The following is a 26,446-nucleotide window of genomic DNA, read 5'->3' as shown; positions in this document are numbered from 1 at the left end:
GCTGTTTCTCATGCTCTGACATAGTGATGTTACACACCCATATATTGCACGCTACAATTCGGAGCCCTCTAGCGGTAGGGGGTTGCAACTTGCGTGACTGAAGTGGGAAAGTCGATCAAGTAATATTCATGACATGTAATACATCAACCGATATTGACAATAGGCTAAAAAATTTGGAGACATTACTTTTCAGCGCAGCATTGTATTTTTTGCTCATGAACTACCTTTTTTACAGTATGTGAGATTTGTGAATGATAATGGTTCAAAGAACAGAAACCAAAGTTCTGGGATCCTATTTCATCCAGATTACAAGTCACAAAACAAGAAAAAAGATCTGTGAACTGAAGTAGGGGGCTTAATTGTGGAAGGGATCCATTAGATAGCTTTCATAATAATTAATCTTACTTTATGCTGTTATCATCTCTCTCTACTAATTCGTGACAGTAACTGATCTCGTGGAAGGAGAAGAGTCTGTGTTTCTCTAATTTTTCCTCTGTCTAAAGCGTTATCAGCATTATTCCTTTTTTTCCCAATCCTATGTGTGAATTTGAATGAATGATACAATGAGTGGAGCGTATCTTCTTGCCAGTGAAGGGATATGCTTTCTGCTAGCTTAGTCTTGCCAGTCTTTGGGATACCAAAGCATGAACAGAGAGATTAGCTGTACCGGAGCGACAGATGTAGTGGTTAGATTGTCCCACGTTGTTTGCAAGGGATGTAGCAAGCCTCTTTGGATCAATCGTTTCCCCCAACACAGCTTTGCACGTGCATGTAACAATAAGTAATGTCTACGAGGTATAATCTGAATGTTCTTTAACGACACTAATATTCTGATTAACCATTCCTCATTACAGTGTTAGGGCGCTAATAGAGGTTCTGATCGTGAAAATGAGTGAGATTTTGTAGCTAAACAGACTCTTGCAATTTTCACTGGAGTGCTTTGTGTGCAGGCCAAACGAACCATGCGCTTCCGATTACACAAAGGAGCCGTACTTTTGCTTAATTTCTATCAAAGTAAATTCACTATCATCCTTTAGAAACAGATTAGCAACAATTACTGCCCTTAACACAATCAATATTTCATGAGACTAGCAGACTTAGGAAGATGTGCTTTGTGTTGAGCTAATGTCCAAGTATGTTGCATTAGTGGTCAAACTGAGTGAATGTAAATTATTAATGAGAGGGTCATTTAGTTAACCTGTGTGCTATGTTCAAATTTTCGTGGAAATTTTTATTGAAATACTTGGCCTTTCTTTGTTCGTTGTTCAGCAGTCTTCTACCACTTGTCTTTCAGCACTCCGACCCTCAGACACAGTCTGCCAAATTCTTTCTGTACGTGAGGAAAATTTCGTCAAGCTACATAGTTTACGATTTAATCGTTATTTTCATGGGTCACTGAATGACTTACGTGTGCACACAACTGCCGCCCATGTCGAACATGTTGTACTGTGACAAGCCCACGGAACTTAATTAGAGAAACATTTTGGGTAAAGACTGTCGCATGTATGTATGAATGGTTCATATTATATTGTGAGCCGTAACAAAGTGCTACCACGTTCCCATCCTGAATGCGTTAACCCATATGCCACACTCAACGAACATATATGTAAAGGAAAGTAAAATGTCTGAGTGTGATTATTGAATTGTTCTTATAATCATTACTGGGAATCAGTTTTATGTATCCTTTGTGTGTGCTAAATGTCCAGCGAGATTTTGCTTTTCACTGTAAATAAATTTTGTATGGCAGTTCTTAGGAATCTCAGGGTATTAATTTATGCACTTCCCACATAATCACTATGCCAGCTTGTCAGTTTGAGTTATTAAAAGCAACTGCCTCAGCCCACGACACAGTAAAATTATGTTTGGTACTGATTATGCTTAGTAAAAACACGTTATTAGCGGACTGTTCCCTGGGTTCTTTAAAATATTAGCAAGTCGTCATTCGTTGCTATCCAATAAACCGAATCATCCATGCTAATAGCAACTGGGGTGCCCCTTCCTCCCCCCCTCCCCCCCCCCCCCCCCCACCGGTCCCCGTTTTGGTTATTTGGGAACATCTATGAACCCTGTTGTTGTTGTGGTCTTCAGTCCTGAGACTGGTTTGATGCAACTCTCCATGCTACTCTATCCTGTGCAAGCTTCTTCATCTCCCAGTACCTACTGCAGCCTACATCCTTCTCAATGCTTAGTGTATTCATCTCCTGGTCTCCCTCTACGATTTTTACCCTCCAGCTGCCCTCCAGTAATAAATTGGTGATCCCTTGATGCCTCAGAACATGCCCTACCAATCGATCCCTTCTTCTAGTCAAGTTGTGCCACAAACTCCTCTTCTCCCCAATTCTATTCAATACCTCCTCATTAGTTACGTGATCTACCCATCTAATCTTCAGCATTCTCCTGTAGCACCACATTTCGAAAGCTTCTATTCTCTTATTGTCTAAACTATTTATCGTCCATGTTTCGCTTCCATACATGGCTACACTCCATACAAATACTTTCAGAAACGACTTCCTGACACTTAAATCAATACTCGATGTTAACAAATTTCTCTTCTTCAGAAACGCTTTCCTTGCCATTGCCAGTCTACATTTTATATCCTCTCTACTTCGACCATCATCAGTTATTTTGCTCCCCAAATAGCATAACTCCTTCACTACTTTAAGTGTCTCATTTCCTAATCTAATTCCCTCAGCATCACCACATTTAATTCGACTACATTTCATTATCCTCGTTTTGCTTTTGTTGATGTTCATCTTATACCCTCCTTTCAAGACACTGTCCATTCCGTTCAACTGCTCTTCCAAGTCCTTTGCTGTCTCTGACAGAATTACAATGTCATCGGCGGACCTCAAAGTTTTTATTTCTTCTCCATGGATTTTAATACCTAGTCCGAACTTTTCTTTTGTTTCCTTTACTGCTTGCTCAATATACAGATTGAATAGCACCGGGGAGAGGCTACAACCCTGTCTCACTCCCTTCCCAACCACTGCTTCCCTTTCATGTCCCTCGACTCTTGTAACTGCCATCTGGTTTCTGTACAAATTGTAAATAGCCTTTCGCTCCCTGTATTTTACCCCTGCCACCTTCAGAATTTGAAAGAGAGTGTTCCAGTCAACATTGTCAAAAGCTTTCTCTACGTCTACAAATGCTAGAAACGTAGGTTTGCCTTTCCTTAATCTTTCTCCTAAGATAAGTCGTAGGGTCAGTATTGCCTCACGTGTTCCAACATTTCTACGGAATTCAAACTGTTCTTCCCAGAGGTCAGCTTCTACCAGTTTTTCCATTCGTCTGTAAAGAATTCGCGTTAGTATTTTGCAGCTGTGACTTATTAAACTGATAGTTCGGTAATTTTCACATCTGTTAACACCTGCTTTCTTTGGTATTGGGATTACTATATTCTTCTTGAAGTCTGAGGGAATTTCGCCTGTCTCCTACATCTTGCTCACCTGATGGTAGAGTTTTGTTAGGCCTGGCTCTCCCAAGGCTGTCAGTAGTTCATTATATACATTATATATGTAACATATATATATATATATATAACATATGAACCCTACTAAACCCAATTTTGTCCCGCACAAGACGAAACCTTTGTTAATTATTTGTGCTTTGCTTCTTTCCCCCAGAGCATTGTTTACACCATGCTTGCTCTGTTGAGATACGAAGTCTTGTTACCAGGGAGTGCCTGTCGTCAGCCAGTATCTACACATAGGGTACGGTTAGTGCATAAGAGATGTATTACACACATATTCTAAACAAAGCATTTAGTAGGGAAAATTGTAAGTGAAAGCAAATAGCGATAATGAAATATAATAAAAGTCTGTTTTGATGTTGTAAAGTTCTTCGTGCAGGCAAATTTCACATGCTGCAGCGTTCTATGACAGAGAAATTTGCTATTCTTAATTAAGTACACCGCCACCACAAATTCTAGTTCGACAAACTGCGTCCACACAGATAATGTTATAATTAGCTTCAGTCAAAGCAAATGCCCTGTCAACCTAACTGTTGTATAACGGTTTTTGTCAGTCTAGCAGAATGCGGGTGGGCGTTATCGTCTAATAGCACCATATCACGCAGTCTTTCTGGTCGCTGCTCTTGGGATGCGTCTGCAAGACGTCTCAGTTGTTGACAATAAATGTCAACAATGATGCTTACACTCTGGAGAAACAATTCGTAGTACACCACACCGTCACTGTCCCACCAGATTCATAACAGCATCTTTTGTGAGATGTGCGCAGGTCTTTGTTTGGGCTCAACCGTTGCTTTCTTTTCGTTATGTTAACGTAAAGACCCCATTTATCGTCATCAGTAACGATACAGGACAGGAATGGTCCATGTTGTCACGAGACAACTGATGACGAGCAAGCAGAGATGCACATATGGCCACCTAATGAGTTTTGTGCTGTCGGCTTAGAGCGCGCGGTATCCGTACACCAGATTTTTTAACCTTCGCCACTACATGCAAATGTCGCACGATGGTGGAATGATAACAGATCATCACATTTACCAGTTCTAGAGCACACTGAGGCGGATCATTGTAGATTAAAGCGTTTAAACGAACTTCATCGAACCGTGAAGGTCTTCGTGAACATGGAGAGTCGCTAATGTCAAGATGATCGTCCTTAAAACTAGAAAACCATTTTCTTGCCGTGGTCCGTCCAGTCGCATTATCCCCACACACGGCACAATATCAATCACCCCTCTACTGAATTTAAGCAGAGAATACGTCGGAAATGTTACGATTTCTCCACTTGACACTCTATTTTCTAGAGTCAACAGTTTCACTTACTACCTCCAAATGAGAAAATGACAAAATGTAAACTCAAATGGCAACAGCGAACTACAAATAACAAATGAACCCAAAGCACCAACCACCTTTAGCTCATCCTATGATTTGCATTTGTGTGGGTGAAATCAGACTACATGATTGTGTGGTTAATCTGAACCGGAAATATTCGCAGATAACGGGAACCTGTAGCGCGGTACAGCAGTTTTTATAGCTTGAGGCGATATGGGCAGAAAAGGATGAGAGTTGAACTTCTGGTGTTTTTTTTTTAAATTATATTTTGATTAAATTATTATTCTCTTGTGAAGATTCAGAAATCTGTTGTGAGTTTTGCACCACTTCTTGGCGGGAAGAGCAAAGGCTTTTCAAAAAAAGTTAATTACTGTATGTGATAGTTTTACACCTGAAATCGTTTGCAGAAGGCGTAGCGCTCTCAAGATCAATAACAGAGCTCACATTGCCACTTAATTTGTGTTGTGATCATGTTCGATCACGACCGGATATGAGACATAGCAACTACAGGGTGTTTCAAAAATGACCGGTATATTTGAAACGGCAATAAAAACTAAACGAGCAGCGATAGAAATACACCGTTTCTTGCAATATGCTTGGGACAACAGTACATTTTCAGGCGGACAAACTTTCTAAATTACAGTAGTTACAATTTTCAACAACAGATGGCGCTGCAAGTGATGTGAAAGATATAGAAGACAACGCAGTCTGTGGGTGCGCCATTCTGTACGTCGTCTTTCTGCTGTAAGCGTGTGCTGTTCACAACGTGCAAGTGTGCTGTAGACAACATGGTTTATTCCTTAGAACAGAGGATTTTTCTGGTGTTGGAATTCCACCGCCTAGAACACAGTGTTGTTGCAACAAGACGAAGTTTTCAACGGAGGTTTAATGTAACCAAAGGACCGAAAAGCGATACAATAAAGGATCTGTTTGAAAAATTTCAATGGACTGGGAACGTGACGGATGAACGTGCTGGAAAGGTAGGGCGACCGCGAACGGCAACCACAGAGGGCAACGCGCAGCTAGTGCAGCAGGTGATCCAACAGCGGCCTCGGGTTTCCGTTCGCCGTGTTGCAGCTGCGGTCCAAATGACGCCAACGTCCACGTGTCGTCTCATGCGCCAGAGTTTACTCCTCTATCCATACAAAATTCAAACGCGGCAACCCCTCAGCGCCGCTACCATTGCTGCAGGAGAGACATTCGCTAACGATATAGTGCACAGGATTGATGACGGCGATATGCATGTGGGCAGCATTTGGTTTACTGACGAAGCTTATTTTTACCTGGACGGCTTCGTCAATAAACAGAACTGGCGCATATGGGGAACCGAAAAGCCCCATGTTGCAGTCCCATCGTCCCTGCATCCTCAAAAAGTACTGGTCTGGGCCGCCATTTCTTCCAAAGGAATCATTGGCCCATTTTTCAGATCCGAAACGATTACTGCATCACGCTATCTGGACATTCTTCGTGAATTTGTGGCGGTACAAACTGCCTTAGACGACACTGCAAACACCTCGTGGTTTATGCAAGACGGTGGCCGGCCACATTGCACGGCCGACGTCTTTAATTTCCTGAATGAATATTTCGATGATCGTGTGATTGCTTTGGGCTATCCGAAACATACAGGAGGCGGCGTGGATTGGCCTCCCTATTCGCCAGACATGAACCCCTGTGACTTCTTTCTGTGGGGACACTTGAAAGACCAGGTGTACCGCCAGAATCCAGAAACAATTGAACAGCTGAAGCAGTACATCTCATCTGCATGTGAAGCCATTCCGCCAGACACGTTGTCAAAGGTTTCGGGTAATTTCATTCAGAGACTACGCCATATTATTGCTACGCATGGTGGATATGTGGAAAATATCGTACTATAGAGTTTCCCAGACCGCAGCGCCATCTGTTGTTGAAAATTGTAACTACTGTAATTTCGAAAGTTTGTCTGCCTGAAAATGTACTGTTGTCCCAAGTATATTGCAACAAACGGTGTATTTCTATCGCTGCTCGTTTAGTTTTTATTGCCGTTTCAAATATACCGGTCATTTTTGAAACACCCTGTAGGAACAAAGAAACCTAAGGGACCAGACAGAGCTGGAAATTGGATTTAGATCACAAACAAGTTAAATGGCAATGCGCTTTCTGCCTTAACAATGACGTTTGCCGACACGCAGTCGGTCCCTGGTAGCTGAATGAAAACTATGAAAACAGCGTTATTTCTGTTGCCATTAATAGGAGATGGATAACATAGAAATACTTTCATCTACATCTATATACATACTCCGCAATCCACCATACGGTGCGTGGCGGAGGGTACCTCGTACCACAACTAGCATCTTCTCTCCCTGTTCCACTCCCAAACAGAACGAGGGAAAAATGACTGCCTATATGCCCCTGTACGAGCCCTAATCTCTCTTATCTTATCTTTGTGGTCTTTCCGCGAAATGTAAGTTGGCGGCAGTAAAATTGTACTGCAGTCAGCCTCAAATGCTGGTTCTCTAAATTTCCTCAGTAGAGATTCACGAAAAGAACGCCTCCTTTCCTCTAGAGACTCCCACCCGAGTTCCTGAAGCATTTCCGTAACACTCGCGTGATGATCAAACCTACCAGTAACAAATCTAGCAGCCCACCTCTGAACTGCTTCCATGTCCTCCCTCAATCCGACCTGATAGGGATTCCAAACGCTCGATCAGCACTCAAGAATAGGTCGTATTAGTGTTTTATATGCGGTCTCCTTTACAGATGAACCACATCTCCCCAAAATTCTACCAATGAACCGAAGACTACTATCCGCCTTCCCCACAACTGCCATTACATGCTTGCCCCACTTCATATCGCTCTGCAATGTTGCGCCCAAATATTTAATCGACGTGACTGTGTCAAGCGCAACACTACTAATGGAGTATTCAAACATTACAGGATTCTTTTTCCTATTCATCTGCATTAATTTACATTTATCTATATTCAGAGTTAGCTGCCATTCTTTACAGCAATCACAAATACTGTCCAAGTCATCTTGTATCCTCCTACAGTTACTCAACGACGACACCTTCCCTTACACCAAAGCATCATCAGCAAACAGCAGCACATTGCTATCCTCCCTATCCAAAAGATCATTAATGTAGACAGAAAACAACAGCGGACCTACCACACTTCCCTGGGGCACTCCAGATGATACCCTCACCTCCGATGAACGCTCACCATCGAGGACAACGTACTGAGTTCTATTACTTTAAGTAATAAGCAGGCACTACATCATTTGAGAGCACAATAACGAATTTAATTACCTTAGTCAGTATTGCTAACAATAGATTCCGTACAGAATCAATGTTCTATCTTTCTGGCTGTTTCTTTAAATAAAGTGGTTTAACACATCTTCGATATTTCACCTTAGATGCACACACAAATTCTTACATAGCACTGAACAATAGTAATATTTTATAATAACTAATTAGTGATTGCGGACCGCGCCACATATACGTCCCCCGTCTTTAAAAATTATATAATGACTGTGGTAACAGAAGAGGATTACAATTCTTCAGCTGTCAAAAAATAAGAAACACAAAATATCGCTATCGATACAATTTATGAACAATTCGTATTCTGCGCCGTGGCGGGTAAGATATTCTTTGAAATATCAGGTGGTCGCTGCTCAGCGACGACCTAAGAAATTTTTACACAAATTGTATGGCTTTTATTGGCCTGCATGGTTAGATTATCGAAAGTAAGTTTATTTAAGCTATCGAAACAGATACTAATATTACAAACTACATCGACAGGACACGTGTATTTCGTCTTGGAGAACTGCTGTGATGAAGAGCGGTGAAAAGGTAACTCTCCGTTGCCTTCCCCCACCACTCTTTTTAAAACCGGGATCGCTGGGCAGCAGCCGGCGCCAGACACCTGCTGCAGCAGTAGGTAAGGTAGGCCGCTCTGTCCTACTTTGGATTCAGGTATTTAAATATTTCGTTTGTGAGTTATAATAATGTTTAATATTTCTATTCTAGCGTGTACAACTGCAGTGACAAAAGTCATGGGATAGCGATATGTACAAATACAAATGGCCGTAGTATCGCGTACAGAAGCTGTAAATGGAGCAGTGCTTTGGTGGAGCTGTCATTCGCACTCAGGTGATGCGTGTAAAAAGGTGTCCGACGTGATTGTGGCCGCACGACGGAAATTCACAGACTTTCAACGCGGACTGATAGTTGCATCTAAACGAATGGGGCATACAGTTTCGGAAATCGCTAGGGAATTCAGTATTCCGATATTATACTGCCAAAAGTATGCTGACAATATCAAATTTCAGGCATTTCCTCTCACCACGGACAAAGCAGTGGTCGACGGCCTTCACTTAAGGAACGAGAACAGCGGTGCTACCGCATTTGTCAGCGCTAACATACAACCAACACTGCTTGAGCTAACCGCAGAAATCAACGTCGGACGCACAACAAACGAATTCGTTAGGATAGCGTAGCTAAATCTGACGTTAATGGCTATTGCACCAGACGACCGACGCGGGAGCCTTTGTTACCAACATGACATCGCCTGCAGTGCCTCTCCTTGTTTCGTGAGCATATCGGTTGGACTCTAGACGACTGGAAACATAGCGTGGTAAGATGAGTCCCGATTTCAATTGATAATAGCTGATGGTGGGGTTCGAGTGTGGCGCTGATCCCAAGAAGCCATGCACCCAAGCTATCAACGAGGCACTGTACGAGGTGCATTCAAGTTCTAAGGCCTCCGATTTTTTTTCTAATTAACTACTCACCCGAAATCGATGAAACTGGCGTTACTTCTCGACGTAATCGCCCTGCAGACGTACACATTTTTCACAACGCTGACGCCATGATTCCATGGCAGCGGCGAAGGCTTCTTTAGGAGTCTGTTTTGACCACTGGAAAATCGCAATAGCAGCACGGCTGGTGAATGTGCGGCCACGGAGAGTGTCTTTCATTGTTGGAAAAAGCCAAAAGTCACTAGGAGCCAGGTCAGGTGAGTAGGGAGCATGAGGAATCACTTCAAAGTTGTTATCACGAAGAAACTGTTGCGTAACGTTAGCTCGATGTGCGGGTGCGTTGTCTTGGTGAAACAGCACACGCGCAGCCCTTCCCGGACGTTTTTGTTGCAGTGCAGGAAGGAATTTGTTCTTCAAAACATTTTCGTAGGATGCACCTGTTACCGCAGTGCCCTTTGGATCGCAATGGGTAAGGATTACGCCCTCGCTGTCCCAGAACATGGACACCATCATTTTTTCAGCACTGGCGGTTACCCGAAATTTTTTTGGTGGCGGTGAATCTGTGTGCTTCCATTGAGCTGACTGGCGCTTTGTTTCTGGATTGAAAAATGGCACCCACGTCTCATCCATTGTCACAACCGACGAAAAGAAAGTCCCATTCATGTTGTCATTGCGCGTCAACATTGCTTGGCAACAGGCCACACGGGCAGCCGTGTGGTCGTCCGTCAGCATTCGTGGCACCCACCTGGATGACACTTTTCGCATTTTCAGGTCGTCATGCAGGATTGTATGCACAGAACCCACAGAAATGCCAACTCTGGAGGCGATCTGTTCAACAGTCATTCAGCGATCCCCCAAAACAATTCTCTCCACTTTCTCGATCATGTCGTCAGACCGGCTTGTGCGAGCCCGAGGTTGTTTCGGTTTGTTGTCACACGATGCTCTGCCTTCATTAAACTGTCGCACCCACGAACGCACTTTCGACACATCCATAACTCCATCACCACATGTCTCCTTCAACTGTCGATGAATTTCAATTGGTTTCACACCACGCAAATTCAGTAAACGAATGATTGCACGCTTTTCATGTAAGGAAAACGTCCCCATTTTAAGTATTTAAAACAGTTCTCATTCTCGCCGCTGGCGGTAAAATTCCATCTGCCGTATGGTGCTGCCATCTCTGGGACGTATTGACAATGAACTCGGCCTCATTTTAAAACAATGCGCATGTTTCTATCTCTTTCCAGTCCGGAGAAAAAAAATCGGAGGCCTTAGAACTTGAATGCACCTCGTACAAACTGGTAGTGACTCCGTAATAGTGTGCGCTGTGTTTACGTGGAATGGACTGGATCCTCCAGTACAGATGAACCGATCATTGACTAGAAATGTTTATTTTCGGTTATTTGGAGACGATTTGCAGCCATTCATGGACTTCACGTTCCGAAACATCGATGTTATGTCACCGCACCACAATTGTTTGCGAGTGGTTGTAATTACTTTCTTCTGATTTACGTGTGTGTTACGGATTTCGGTTTTGTATGGAGGGGGGATGCATCGTTTTCTAGTGAACTAATTGGACGTGTAGTACTAGTATAAAGCGACTTTACCTTTCTGAACCGTTCATTAAGTAGTTTTATCGTAGCCGGCCAAAGTGGCCGAGCGGTTCTAGGCGCTTCAGTCTGGAAGCGCGCGACAGCTACGGTCGCAGGTTCGAATCCTGCCTCGGGCATGGATGTGTGTGTCGTCCTTAGTTAGGTTTAAGTAGTTCTAAGTTCTAGGGGACTGATGACCTCAGATGTTAAGTCCCATAGTGCTCAGAGCCATTTGAACCATTTTTTAGTTTTATCGTAAGTGCTTCAAGTTAACTCATGATATACAGGGTGTTTCAAAATTACACCTAAAGGCTTAGAGGGGTGATAATAAACAAAATGAGGATAGGAACCCGTGTCCGGAAACCATCCAACAACACTACAAAGCGTCGAAGTTACGGGCGCCGGCGCCTGATGCAGGGTTTTCGGAACTTCCAGTTACGAACTTCTAGGATATGTAGAGGGGAGTGAGTACATAATATTTTGAATAAGAACCCATGTCCGGAAACGTACCATTTCCGTGCTAGGACCATTTGCAAATGTGTGGGTAGCATGACCACTTTTACAATTAATTTACGATGCGTTACCTAGTACATCACTTGTTTCACAATTCCACTCATTAATAACCAAATAAACTACTCGTGTACTCGTTGACGGTTCTCTTTAACGTGATGCAGTACCATCTCTTCCAATTCGGGTGTGCGACGTCTCCTTGGAGCAGCACAGTCAGGCTTTCTGATGGTGAAGGTAACCTTTTCTCGAAGTCTTTACGTGATAGCGGCGAAAATTGTATGTGCAGAAGGATCATGTCGGTGTATTCTGCAAACGCGTACTCAATCATGTCGCTTAAGCACTCACAGACAGGTGAATGTGGGTCTAACCAGGTCAGAGAGGTAGGATAGACGTCCAGTGAGATCAGCCGGTCCCACGTAACTACCCCCCACCACGATGACTACGCTGTTGCATACCTACTATCAAACATGTTTTCAAACGGCTGTAGCACGGAAACAATACGTTTCCGGACATGGGTTCCTATTCAAAATATTATGTACTTACTCCTCCCTACAAGTCATACAAGTTTGTAACGGGAATTTCCGATCATCCTGCATGTAAGTATATACGTGGTAATTCCGTGATAATGTTGTAAGTTTTCAGGGATTATGGAGAAGGATAAATGTAACCAATTTCAAGGGCTCTTGTCTGGAAACGAACGAGTCGAAAGTTACAAGCGGAAATTGTGCTAATACCTCTGACGCTTGAATACACGTACGGGTATTGTTGTTGCTAAGATTGTAGGGTATGAAACATTCAAAGGTCGTAATATGGACCAAAAAAAGAATAAAATGTCTGGTAAACATGGGCTCTAAAATGCGTGCATTAAGAACTATGAGCACTTATTCAGTAGATGAGACGTGTCACATAACAGCGATAACTGTTTTGTATGTCTTATACTACCCGCGCATTCGTCTTCTGAAAACTTGGAGGTGCTTATGAATAACCTTAACTGTATTTGAATTCAATACAAGTACAGTTTTTTAAAATTGTTACATCCTCTATGTTGCCTTGCATTTGCATAGGAAATTGTTTGCTTTAAATTAGAGTAAGTTAGTTTTAAAATTGAAATACCAGCTTTTCCGTGGAAATTAATCTCAACATTTCCTTTTAATGTAATTGTTTATATCGATGCTAATAAATCGTGTTCAGTACCTCAATGATTTCTTTTCATTTTTTAGTCTCATCTATTTATTAAACATAAATTCTATAGTAAATAATTATACAATTAAATATTACCCTTTAGCTCTAAAAAGCTATTTTTGCACGTTAGCTATCATAAAATTTCTCACGCACCGAAAGTTCAGTCTTGGAGTTTATAGACCCTAAGTACAGCTCTAGACGGCATCAAAGAAAGAGCACACGCTCGGACAGGGCAGCGAGGTGGAAGGAAACCGAGACTATTCTATGACGGCATTCGACGTGATAAATTTAGAATTATAACGAAAAACATAACTCAGGATAACGGGACGAATATTTAAACACTACTCCTCACTAATGCGAGACCCTGTGCCAACCACGGCGCCAACTCACTCAGTAGAATAACGAAAGGAAGCTAGAACTGATTAGTAACTAAAACTGTAAAATGCTTTAACCACTGCAAGAAAGACTGGCAGTGGCCAACTGAAAGGTAGAGATACCTGGCTCGAAGGCACCTGAAGAAAATGAAGAATGCTAATAATGGAGTGAAATCTCTTCTTTCGATCCCATTAAAAGTAATCACAACCCTCCACATCAGGGTAGAAGAAAGACTTGCTCCAGCGTTAGGCGAGTAACAAACAAGGGTACATAGTGTAAAAGATGCAAGGACGATTCAAGCACGTAGAGTTTTGTGTCTATTTTAAGAAACCTTACACTTCCATAGATAAGAAGACACTATTAGTGGTCCTGATACAGTTAGCAAATAGAAAAATAAGGAATATCGTCAACAGACCCTTACCAGCAACGACTAAGAGGTTAATTTATTGTGAGTGGTCTCAAATTTCTTTAAGCTTACGATCAGCATGAGAGAAGGAGATGGACTCTCGGCAGTGTATCAGTGTATCTCGAAAAATAATAAGAGAGATGATGAAAGATATCCAGAATAAAGAAGTTCTTTGGGTTGAAAGGGAGACTAATGGTATGCGGACTGATTACCTTGCCCAGTGACCCTGAAACAACAAAGGAAAAAATAAACTACAGTCAGAAAAAATGATAGGACTATGAATATTATAACATAAGACTGAGTTTGCGGCCAACATTAAAAGTCTGTCGCACACTTTGGGTTTAGGGGAAATGGAAGTCTAGAAAGTAAACAGCTTCAGATACCTAGGAGAAATGACAGAACTTTTTACTGAACCAGACGTTGATCCCTTTCCTTTCGCTATCAATGCTGATAAAAACTGAGCTTAGATTCATGTCTCGCATAACTGCATTAGTTTTGCCAGTACCTGCCTGCATGCATGATAACTCCCGTAGAGTTTGGAAGTAGAAAGGTGCTACGGGTAAAATTCAAACTGGAAAATAATTCAGCAGGGCAAGGCCTTTTCCCGTGAAAAACAATGTTTATTTTTCGTGTCGTCGTGCAGAATGAAAACACAACTCTTACTTGGAGGAGTTTCACAACAGCTATGACTCCCGCACTTACAACTATGCAAGATGAATTTAATTAAAAACTGGCTGAACACGAGCACTCGGACCGTTCTGAGAGATAATGGTGACATTAAATGATTTCAATGATAATGTCTCCTGCATAAAGCCAGAAATGTAAATATTTACCTTGATGCACTTGTCGTTGTTGTGGTCTTCAGTCTGAAACTGGTTCGATGCAGCTCTCCATGATGCGCTATCCTGTGCGAACCTCTTCGTCCCTGAATATCTACTGCAACCCAAAATCTTCTGAATCTGCTTACTGTGATCATCTATTGGTTTCCCTCTATGATTTGTAGACCCCACACTTCCCTCCGGTACTAAATTGGTGGTTCCTTGATGTCTCAGAATGTCTCGTATCAACGGATGCCTTCTTCTAGTCAGGATGTACCACAAATTTCTTTTCTCATCAGTTCTGTCGAGTACCTCCTCATTAGTTACGTGATATACCCATCTAATCTTCACCACATTTCAAAAGCTTCTATTCTCTCCTTGTCTACACTGTTGATCGCCCATGTTTCACATACATACATGGTTACACTCCATACAAATACTTTCAGAAAAATTTTCTAACACTTAAATCTATATTCGATGTTAACAAATTTCTCTTCGTCAGAAACGCTTTTCTTGTGTTTGTCAGTCTATATTTTATATCCTCTCTACTTCGACCATCATCGGTTATTCTGCAACACTGAAATCTATATTCGATGTTAATAAATTTCTATTCTTGAGAAACTCTTTTCTTGTCATTGCCAGTCTACATTTATATCCTCACGACTTCGGCCATCATCAGTTATTTTCTGCTCAAATAGCAAAGTTCATCTACTACTTTAAGAGTCTCGTTTCCTAAACTAATTCCCTTGGCATCTCCTGATTTATTTCGACTACATTTCATTATCGTTGCTTCACTTTTGTTAATGTTCATCCTAAATCCTTCTTTCAAAACACTGTCCATTCCGTTCAACTGCTATTTCAAGTCCTCTGCTGTCTCTTATAGAATTACAATGTCATCAGTAAACCTTGAAGTCTTTATTTCTTCTCTTTGGACTTTAATTTCTACTCCAAATTTTTCTTTGATTTCCTATACTGCTTTCTCAACATACCGATTGAACGCCATTGAGGATAGGCTACAACCCTGTCTCATTCTCTTCGCAACCACTGCTTCCTTTTTCATGCCCCTCAACTCTTATAACTGCCGTCTGCTCTCTGCACAAGTTGTAAATAGAGTTTTGCTCCATGTATTTTGCCCATAATACCTTCAGAATTTCAAAGAAAGTATTCAAGTCAACACTGTCAAAAGCTCTGTCTAAGTCTACAAACGCTATAAATGTAGGTTTGCCTTTTCTAAAGCTATCTTCCAAGAGAATTAGTGGGGGCAGTACTGCTTCGCGTGTTCCTACATTTTTTCCGGAATCCACACTTATCTTACCTTATATGGAACAAAAAATGGTTCAAATGGATCTGAGCACTATGGGACTTAACTTCAGAGGTCATCAGTCCCCTAGAACTTAGAACTACTTAAACCTAACTAATCTAAGGACATCACACACATCCATGCCCGAGGCAGGATTCGAACCTGCGACCTTAGCGTATATGGAAAAATCGAACTAAGTGTCAATTGAAGTTCAATTTTACCTCAGTAAAAATATTAGCGACGTATACAGCATGGCTTACGCTGAATTCGGTGCCTCCTCTACTGGATGGCGCGAACTCCAGTCAACCGAGTTAAGTCATATACTCATTTTTTACGACGATAAAGGCTTAACAAAAGTGTACCACAATAAATATTGCCACTGTGCTACTTCTAATACGGACAAGAAAGAAAACAGTCTCAAAGTTTACATACTGCTTCGGACTGTCGTCCGGTACTTGTATTAACAGAAATAAACCCAACACTTTTATTACGTCATGTTTGAATGAGCAGTCGTACCTTAGGCGAAGAAGAGACGCCAAGCGAGGGCAGACATAAGCTATCATGAATCTGATTGCGCTGTTGGTGTTGGGCTCCAGAATCAAGTTGAACATCTCCAGCATTTCGGACTTTTGGTCACTGAGGGCGCCCCCTTTGATCCCCAGTGCACAAGAAGTCACTACGTCAGTCGTGTATCGCAAACATATCTCGTGGGCCTCTACACCATCTGAAACAGAAAAGCCCGTGGCGCTTGTAATGGAGAAAACCACGTCAACATTGCACTGTCCGAGCAATCCGTGGACAAATAGCGGTCGTTATATTGTTGCGGCAGATAACTAAATGGGGTCTATAAGATGGGACTATGATTGATACGTGCTGAATAATTTCTATTTTTCAAAAAGGGTTCATGTTCTCTGGTCTGTTTTATGGACATTAGACGTTTTCTTACATCTAATCGGACATCTTTTACAATTCTGTTGGTCAGTGTAAAAAAGATTAAAATTGCAATTGAACATTATACACTAATAATAATAATATTATAATAATAAGGAAAACAACATGAAACAGATTTTGGATATCTAGGCGACAACAACATTTAGGCTCAGCAAGTATGTAATGTAATGATTCATAGTAACTATCAGTATCATCAGCTTTAATGCCAACAATATCTTCATCATCAGTGTCGCATTTCATCATTATGATCATGATCCATATCGTTTTCTTTAGTGTTATCAGCACCAACTTATTTCAAATTCATTTATAAAAGCAGTTTTTAACGCAAAATAACAGTCTTTATCACAAGATAAAACAGTAAAGTGAATCTGTGTTCAAGACAAAGGTTTCTTTGTTAGTTGTAATATATTCCTAGGCACACAGCCCTGTTGGAGGGAGTAAGCCCTCGCCTTCTTTCGACCTTAAACTGACTTATCCAGCCAGCTAGAATTTAAAATAAATAAGTGTCTGCGAAAGAGAGAACACCTCCGCATCAGTGCATATAATCTGAACAGGTACGACGTGTAATTGTCAGTTGGCAGCTATGTGATATGCTTAGTCTGATGTATTGTATATGAAATAAGGAAACGCACGTGTCATAATGTTATCAACGTTTCCGTTTTACGGAATCAACCGCTGCGCTCTTCAAAACCGAATTAGGCAACGCACTGTACATGTGAACTCTTTATTGACATTTAAAATTATTTATTTACATCTGGTTTTATTATTTTAAACGCTGTTGCACGATTAGAAAGCTTGAAGCGAGTACGATCCGAGCAGTTAAGGTCACCACACTAGAAACAGTTCATGATATCGTAAGAGGAGGTAGGAACCCAACTGCGACTAAGACAGCTGAATCGTAGACGCCTCAAATGATCGGGTACGTTACTCGATACGCGCAAATGTGATCATGGAAAAGACTGTGCTTCGGTCAAAAGTCAGAGAGGTATATGGAAGTACAATTTAACGATATACTCTGAAGAACATTGTGATCATACAACCACGAGAGTGATCCTGCTGTGATGCGAAATCACATCTCAGACCACAACTCCTTGTGTAGGTCTTCCGTCTAGCACGTACACAGGTTAGTTACAGGCCCTCAACCGGCCTCCTTCTAACCAACACACGGCCACCACTGGCAACGAGGCAGGATCGGTAAACGCAACAGACCTCCGCCCAGTCCTCCAGCGAGCTCTTCCTTGACGCTACTGAAGTCGGAAATGGCGGTGACTTGGGGTCAGTGGATTGCATGCTACAGGGAGTCTGGCCCGGAACTGTCTTCGAGTAATCTATTTGCAACAGTTCGTTGTGTCACGGTGGTGCCAACTGCTGCTCAAATTGATGCTGCAGGTGCAGTATGATGCGCCAGAGTCACACGCCAAACACAATGGTCGTCCCTCTTGGTAGTGCCACGTGACCGTCCGGAGTCCGGTCTTCTTGCGACCGTACATTCTCGTGCCCACTGCTGCCATCAATCATGCACAGTGGCTACATTCCTGCCAAGTCTTTCTGCAGTATCGCAGAAGGAACATCCAGTTTCTCGTAGCCGTATTACACGAACTCGTTCAAACTCAGTGAGGTGTTGACAATCGAGTCTTTGTCGTCTTGGAAGCATTCTTGACTAACATCAAATCACCACGTCCAATCTCAAAGGAACTAACGCTCACGACCGTTACAGCGTGTATTTAAAGCAAACCTGATTTCCATTGCCATAGTGACCATTCCCATGCAAATGGCGCGACATTGGAATAGACATCATGTTTCAGATGTAGAAACACGCCTACCAATTTCCGCTTACATCGCACAACTCATAGGTGTTGCAATTATTTTCCGTCAGTGTAGAATTATTCAAGAGGATAAATACTTGACACACAGTACCACGTCCCTGTATGAAATGAAGTTTTCCTCGTTTGAGAGGGAGGGGGTGGGGCAAATTTATTTAGGAGTCCTTCAAGGATGCTTAAATGTTTCAAAACTCAGTGTCGTGTTCCTGTTTCAGTAATTCTCTCGCCGGCGACGGGATCCTGTTCACCGTAACAGTAATCGTTAATAAACAACTACGGTATCACTGCACGGCTACTACCGCGAGTTTCGAGAAGGTCTGGACTAGGGCTTTACAAACCATCATTCACCTTTTTACTACACAGTTTTATTGGCCATTAAATTTAACAATTTATTCAGTGATTAAATATCTTTGGCAAGATAGCCGCCAAATAATTTTACAGTATTAACAAATATTGATAGATATTTTCCGTCCCACGATTTAAGAAACAAGTAGTTAATACTGTAGGCACTTAAATCACAATGAAAATAGACCCAATTAGTTAACTATAATTATAATATTAATTTAATCTTTGTTAAGAACATGGAACAGAATTCTATCATAAAAATCAGACCCAAGGCTTCAATCCCATTACAGAACAAAGCAAGGTCTAAACGTACGACAGCATAGGCAGCAAGGCGAACAGTTTCCGGTATACAAACACTGAGCAGTACATGATTGGTTCAAATGGCTCTGAGCACTATGCGACTTAACTTCTGAGGTCATCAGTCGCCTAGAACTTAGAACCAATTAAACCTAACTAACCTAAGGACATCACACACGTCCACGCCCGAGGCAGGATTCAAACCTGCGACCGTAGCGGTCACGCCGTTCCAGACTGAAGCGCCTTTAACCGCACTGCCACACCGGCCGGCCAGTACATGATTACATTGCCATTAATGAACAGAGTAGTAAATGTAGACAAACTAATGGCCAAGTTATTAATTGATATCGTAATACATTAGAACTACCGGACTGTTGGAGTGCTTTGACTCTAGTGGGTGATGCTAAAACGTCTGAAAAATATCCAATAAGTAATTTAACTTCTGTCCCGGAACTAGAAGTAACTGAACGCTACAGCACTTAATCTGTTATATTAAATATTAGATACAATAATTGTCCACAACGCGAGAGACCACAGTCAGATATTTTACGCTTCTGAGCAAGAGAAATAGATCACCGGCTTACCAGTCCAGAAAATATCCTGTGACAGACTAACTCAAATCTTTAGGAAAAAAAAGGCTTTAATAAACAAAGTCGTAAAATACATAAATGACAGCATCTGACAGGCAGAAACTTAACAGCGCGACCAATCACTAGACGCCACTGCTCGGGAACAATCACTTCCCTTACTCGTCGCAACATACAACTAACAGTCTATTCAAAATGTTGCGATTATGTTAGAGATGACTCCACCGCGGTTGTAAGTATGGAGGTGTGAACATGCGTCACTAAAAACGGAAGCATTAAATGCATTCGCAATTGCGACCATGGACTACCATCTGCTGTAGAATGGAATGACTCGCACTCGTATTTTCCGCTTACCGAGAGCGGTAGCCTTACCATTTTCTTTAATTTTTTTAAATCTCATTTTGTTCAATATTGTTCGTTGAATTTGTCAAGGGCGGACGTCCGATGAACCCGTACAGGTTCTTCGTTAATGTGTTCACACATTTTCACGCTGTACTACCGCGCCGCCGGCTGCCATTTGACTCTCCGTGTATAGCTCACAAGCACATCCAAACCTTCATATGTCATCAACAAACTATACTCGTACATCCATTGTGCATATTCCCGTACAAGTGAGACATTTTACTTGAAAGTCGCATGCCCGATTCCGGAGGATAAGTACGATATTGCAGTGCCTGTTCTATTCCGAATTACCATGCAATGTACCTTCGGACGTGCGTACATTTTTGGTGAGAACAGTGTCGCACTTCATCCAAGGATTCTCTTTTACGTTCCCCGAACATTTCTGTCACACCTTGGTATGGGCTCGTGATACCATTAAAAGTGTAATGAGAGTTCCTCTGTTGAACGCAGAAGAGAGAGCGCATATGTTGGAAGAGTATACTAAAGACCTCTATGAGGGGAAGGTACTGTCTGATATGATACAAGAAGAAACTGGAGACGATGTGGATGACGTAGATGATCTGGTATTAGAGTCAAAATGTAAAAGAGTCTAAAAGAGTGAAATAAGGCAGAAGGGATAGATAACATTCCATCGGAATTTCCATTCAAATTGGTGTGTAGGACCTATGACACCGGAGATGCATTATCAGACATTCTGAAAAATATCATCCACAAAATTCCGAATATGTCAACGACAGATAAGTGCGAAAACTGTCGCACAATGAGCTTAGCAGTTCACGCATTAAAGCAGATGACAAAATTAATATACGGAAGTATGGAGAAGGAAACTGAGGATCGGTTAGATGATGATTAGTTTGGGTTCAGTAAAGCTAAATGTACCACAGAGATAGTTCTCACTAATGGAAGAAAGGCTGAAGGGAAATCAAGAAACGCTTGTCGACCTATAAAAAGCGTTCGACAAAGTAAAGTGTTCCAAGACACTAGAAATCCTGAGTAAAGTAGGAGTAAGCTACAGGTAGAGTAAGCTAAGACTAGAAGACCAAGATCGAAGTGCTCGGATTAAAAGGCTATAAGACAGGGATTCAGTCTTTCGCCCCTACTGTTCAGTCAATACGTCGAAGAAGCAAGGACGGAAAGAAAAGAAAGATTAAAGAGCTGAATTTAAATTCAGGGTGAAAGAATATCAATGATAAGGTTCGCTGATGACAGTGCTGTCGTCAGTGAAAATGAGAAAGAATTACAGGATCGGTTGAATAGAATGAATAGTCTAATGAGTAAAGAATATGGGTTGTGAATGAACCGGAAAAGACAAAGGTAATGAGATGTAGCAGTGGGAAACTTAACATCCAAACTGGTGATCGCGAGGTAGGCCAAGTTAACAAATTCTGCTACCTTGAAAGCAAAATAACTCACGACGGACGGAGCAGCAGAAGATAAAAGCAGGTGAGCACTGTCAGAAAGGCATTCCTGGTCGAAAGAAATCAACTGGTACCAAACATAGACTTTAAGTCGAAGAAGAAATTTCTGAGAATGTACGTTTGGAGCACACCATTGTACGGTAGTGAATCGTAGACAGTGGGAAAACCGAAACAGAAGAGAATCGAAGCGTTTGAGTTGCAATGCTACATAGGAATGTTGAAAGTTAGGTGGACTGATAAGATAAAGAGTGGGAAGGTTCTGCACAGAATCGGAAAAGAAAGGAATATCTCGAAAACACTGACTAGAATAAACGACAGGGTGATAGGACTTGTGTTAAGACGCCAGGGAATAACCTCCATGGTACTATAGGGAACTGTAGAGGGTGAAAAGTGCAGGGACAGACATAGATTGGAATACATCCAAGAAACATTTGAGGACGTAGGGTGCAAGTGCTAGTCTGAGATGAAGATATTAGCGCAAGAGACAATTCGTAGTGGGCCGCATCAAGCAAGTCAGAAGACTGACGACAAAAAAAAAAAAAAAAAAAAAAAAAAAAAAAAAAGAAAGGCTCCAGTGACCTGTTATGACATTAGCAGCACATCTCTAAATTAATTCTATGTCTCCTGTCACGTCTACCTGAGAGTGATTCCAAACGCTGGAACAATATTAACGGTACTCTAGAATTGGTCGCCATTAGCGTCTTGTCTTGTTTGCGATTTCTTTTTCAGTTCCGCTGCATTTTTCCAGAACCATGCCAACAAAACTAAGTCTATCATTCTCCCTCCCTAATACTGCACTTATGTCCGTGTCCATTCTTCCCACAATGAAGCGTGATGACTGGGTGTTGTGTGCTGTCCTTAGGTTAGTTAGGTTTAAGTAGTTCTAAGTTCTAGGGGACTGATGACCTCAGAAGTTGAGTCCCATAGTGCTCAGAGCCATTTGAACCATTTTGAACCCACAATGAAGAGTCAAAGAAACTGGTACACCTGCGTTGTCTCGGGCCCCTCGAGCACGCAGAAGTGCCGCAAGATGATGTGGTACGGATTCAAGTAGTGCCGAAGGGAATTGACGCAGTGAATCCTGCACTGCTCTCCATAAATCCGTAAGAATACGAGGGGGTGGAAATCTCTTCTGAACAGCACGTTGCAAGGCATCCCAGATTTGCTCAATAATGTTCATGTCTCGGGAGTCTGGTGGCCAGCGGAAGTCTTTAAACTCAGAGAAGTGTTCCTGGAGCTGCTCTGTAGAAATTCTGGGCTTGTGGGGTGTCGCATTGTCCTGCTGGAGTTACCAAAGTCCGTCGGAATGCACAATGGACATGAATGGATGCAGGTGGTCTGACAGGATGCTTACGTACGCGTTAGCTGTCGGAGTCGTATCTAGACGCATCAGGGGTCCCACATCAGTTCAACTGCACACACCCCACACCATTATAAAGCCTACACCAGCTTGAACAGTTCCCCGACGACATGTAGGGTCCATGAATTCATGTGGTTGTCTCCATACCCGTACACGTCCATCCGCTCTATACAATTTGAAACGAGACTAGTCCGACCAGGCGAGGTGTAAAGCTTTGTGTCGTGCAGTCATCAAGGGTACACGTGAGGGCCTTCGGCTCTGAAAGCCCATAGCGATGATGTTCCGTTGAATGGTTGGCACACTGATTCCTGTTGATGGTCCAGCAATTTGCGGATGGGTTGCACTTCTGTCACGTTGAACGAATCTTTTCAGGCGTCGTTGGTCCCGTTCTTGAAGGATCTTTTCCCGGCCGCAGCAATGTCGGAGATTTTATGTCTTACCGAATTCCTGATATTCACGGTACACTCTTGAAATGGTGTTACGGGAAAATCCCCACTTCATCGCTACCTCAGTGATGCTGTGTCCAATCACTCGTGCGCCAACTATAACATCACGTTCAAATTCACTTAAATCTTGATAACCTGCCATTGTAGCAGCAGTAAGCGATATAACAACTGCGCCAGACACTTGTTGTCTTATATAGGCGTTGCCGATCGCAGCGGCGTATTATGCCTGTTTACATTTGTCTGTATTTGAATACGCATGCCTATACCAGTTTCTTTGGCGCCTCAGTGTAGTATGACCCCCCTCCCCCCTCCCTCCCAAAGAAATGATACCTACATAGTATGACTCCCCAAATATACGATCTGGCGTGTTCAAGATGTTCACAACTAATTTTATAGTCACGTATCATGTACTCCCTTTCTCATAGGCATTATCTTGGATTTATCCACTTTTAGAGAGCTGCCATTTATTAGATCAAGTGTGATTTTGCAGAAGTATTTCTACGTTTCATCCAACGATCTTACCCTCCTGTGGTCAAAAACATCATCAGCGACCAATATAGTGCTGCTGATAATCGCTGATAAATTGTTGTGCCGCTGTACGACACGTTCTTTATAACGACCTGGTGCCGTTCTATTGAGTCCCGTAAAGATGATCATTGGTTTTGCGTCTGGTGGTGAACAGCATGCGAGTTAGCCTTGTGTTAGCCTCCGAATGGAAAGATTCTTTTTATAGAGAAGGAACACAGTTTGGCAAGTGACTAAAACGTGAACACATCGAGAGTGCCATTGTACTGCAAAAAAAGTGCTCTGCATATTGCACACTGGTGTGCGAAACTTAAGGACGGTAGTAGCTTCCGTAGTCGTGATTGGTCAAAAGTATAAGATGCATGACTGCGCGGTTTAGTACTAATATTGTATTGGTTACGATGTATATCAGTCAGTCAGACGAAAGTACGTTCGTGCGAATTTTATGAGCTAAGATAATTGCCTTGTGGAGTGTAAGTACAGTTCAGATCTCAGCTGTGATCATGTTCGAACATGGATGTATCAACAATTTCACGGAATAATGGTTGAAACTTGACCGTGAAGTGTCGCAAAGTGGTCTCGAATGTGTGAAAAAGACGAACACATGGAAGTCCGATCTCTATATGTAAACTGTGAGTTCTGAATAATGAAAATCCGCGTTCCATGTTGCACAAGGCGTGTCCGCAAACTGAAAATTCGTAGTGGTCAAACTGTGTAATATTTGGGCGAGCATTCAGCCGCAGAAAATCTGTTTATTATTCCATTGTGTAAAGGGTTTGGTTCATTACCAAAAGCAGGCTGTTACGAGTGAGTGTGATTGTCTGTGAATGACGAAACTGTAACTTAGGACTAGCACTGGCTTGGCGGTGTTTTGTGTCAAATAAGTCACAATATATTGAAGTTTTTACTTGCAAACTACCTTTCAATTAATCGCTCAGCCAACCTGTTACTTAAAAACATTTGTTGCACCCGTTGGATTCGTATAATGCTACTGGTTTTACTACAGCTTGTCCAGTAGAAGAACATCATTCATTTTTAACAGGGGGGGCGTGGGTATCGGACTGCAGAAGAAGAAATTTACAACAAGATGAGTGGACATTTTTTGTAGGGGTAGCAAAAGTAACCCCTCCGTTACAAATCCAGACGTTATTTTCACTTCTTTTCAGCATTTTTCATCGATTTTAACGTATTGGATTCTATTTGTCAAATATTTATCGAACCAATCACATATGTATCCATCGTTTCCAGCCCAAGGCCACAATCCGTATCTGGCGCCCAAGTCGTCGATGTGACGTCAAAGCCTCATATTCCACCGTAAAAAAGAGAAAAGACTGAAAATTGTATCAGTTGTAAGGTGGTCAAGTCATTTTTTTTTGTATGTTATCGATATGCATGTCTGAGACAGAGCAAATTATGTTACTGTTAAACAATCTTTGATCTTGTAGCGGCACACTCATTGTCTCGGTGCGTTCCGATGCTTGATTGAAGTGTGGTAGGTGATGGACGTATTCAGTAGTGCTGTGTTGACTTGTGATGGTATCTGTTAGACGAAGAAATATTTATTGTGAAGGACAGCAAGGATGAACATGACGTATACATTGAAAGGTGAAAGAAATATAAATTTTGAATAATGTAACTTTTTTTAAAGACAAGAAGTCGAGTTAAGACTGAGGCATTGGGCACCTAATTTGTGAAAATGATTATTGGCAGCTAGTTAAATTTGTTCGCTTGTTCAGAGCTGAGAGAAAGACCACCCCAGTTCCCTGAGTCACGCATTAACATATTAACCGATTAAGCTCTTTGGTTTTTGTAGAAATTCTCTGTTAACATTCTACTTTTTTTTAAATCATTGTTCACTTTGTTAAACGTAGCTTTGTTATGTGTTCACGCGAAGTTTTTGATACGTCGTGGTATGGGAAAACTTAACCAAAACGTAAGGTAAGCAGAGTTCAAAGGCTGCAGGGAGTGAAAGCTTAGACCTAAATGAGGTTACAGTTTCAAACACAATTTAATTTTATTAAACATTAAAACACCATAAAATTTTTTAAACTCCAGGCCTGAAGGGCCGCTGAACATTCACAACTGTAATGTAAGCATGACAACCTTAAGATTCAACATAAGTAGATAATCGCGGTGTGAAGGACCCAACACCTTTGATTAATGATTGACAAATAAAATAAGTTACTGAAAGGAATGACTTTAATCATTCGGCCAGAAGGGCCAATCAAATATAACCACAAGACAAATTCATATACCAAAGGTTTTTTTAATGAAACAAGCTAACAAGATAAAATTAATAAACGAAAAGGGGTAGTGACGTCACCACTCGGCCTGAAGGGCCTGAATATCGGTAGTAATAAATATTTGAGAATGGTTGAAGTTAGTGAGCTAGCACTTAAAATCTGCCCATGCTCCTCACCAGTTGGAAAAATTTACAATCAGCTGTGCTAGGACCGCCTGCTTTAGCAATATGGCACAGACCAGCAGAACAACTAGAAACTTCACCAACGTGGCGAATCGACCATATAGGGCATGACAGCAAGTCTCTATAACACATAAAATAAAAATTACTAAACATTGAA

At 41.8% G+C, this 26,446-nt stretch overlaps 1 protein-coding gene across 1 annotated transcript in view; it reads right to left on the bottom strand.

Annotated features, from left to right (window-relative positions):
* Window positions 1-26,446, bottom strand: part of LOC124622495 (probable cytochrome P450 6a20) — a 100,698-nt gene that overhangs the window by 36,358 nt on the left and 37,894 nt on the right. Inside the window, exon 4 of the mRNA XM_047148208.1 lies at window positions 16,227-16,434. Coding sequence (XP_047004164.1) covers window positions 16,227-16,434 — 208 coding nt within the window. The remainder of the gene's footprint in view (window positions 1-16,226; window positions 16,435-26,446) is intronic.

Source organism: Schistocerca americana, chromosome 7 (assembly GCF_021461395.2).
Source record: "Schistocerca americana isolate TAMUIC-IGC-003095 chromosome 7, iqSchAmer2.1, whole genome shotgun sequence".
NCBI lineage: Eukaryota > Metazoa > Arthropoda > Insecta > Orthoptera > Acrididae > Schistocerca > Schistocerca americana.
The sequence above is the reverse complement of the archived record's forward strand: the minus strand, read 5'-3'. Positions and strand labels throughout refer to the sequence as shown.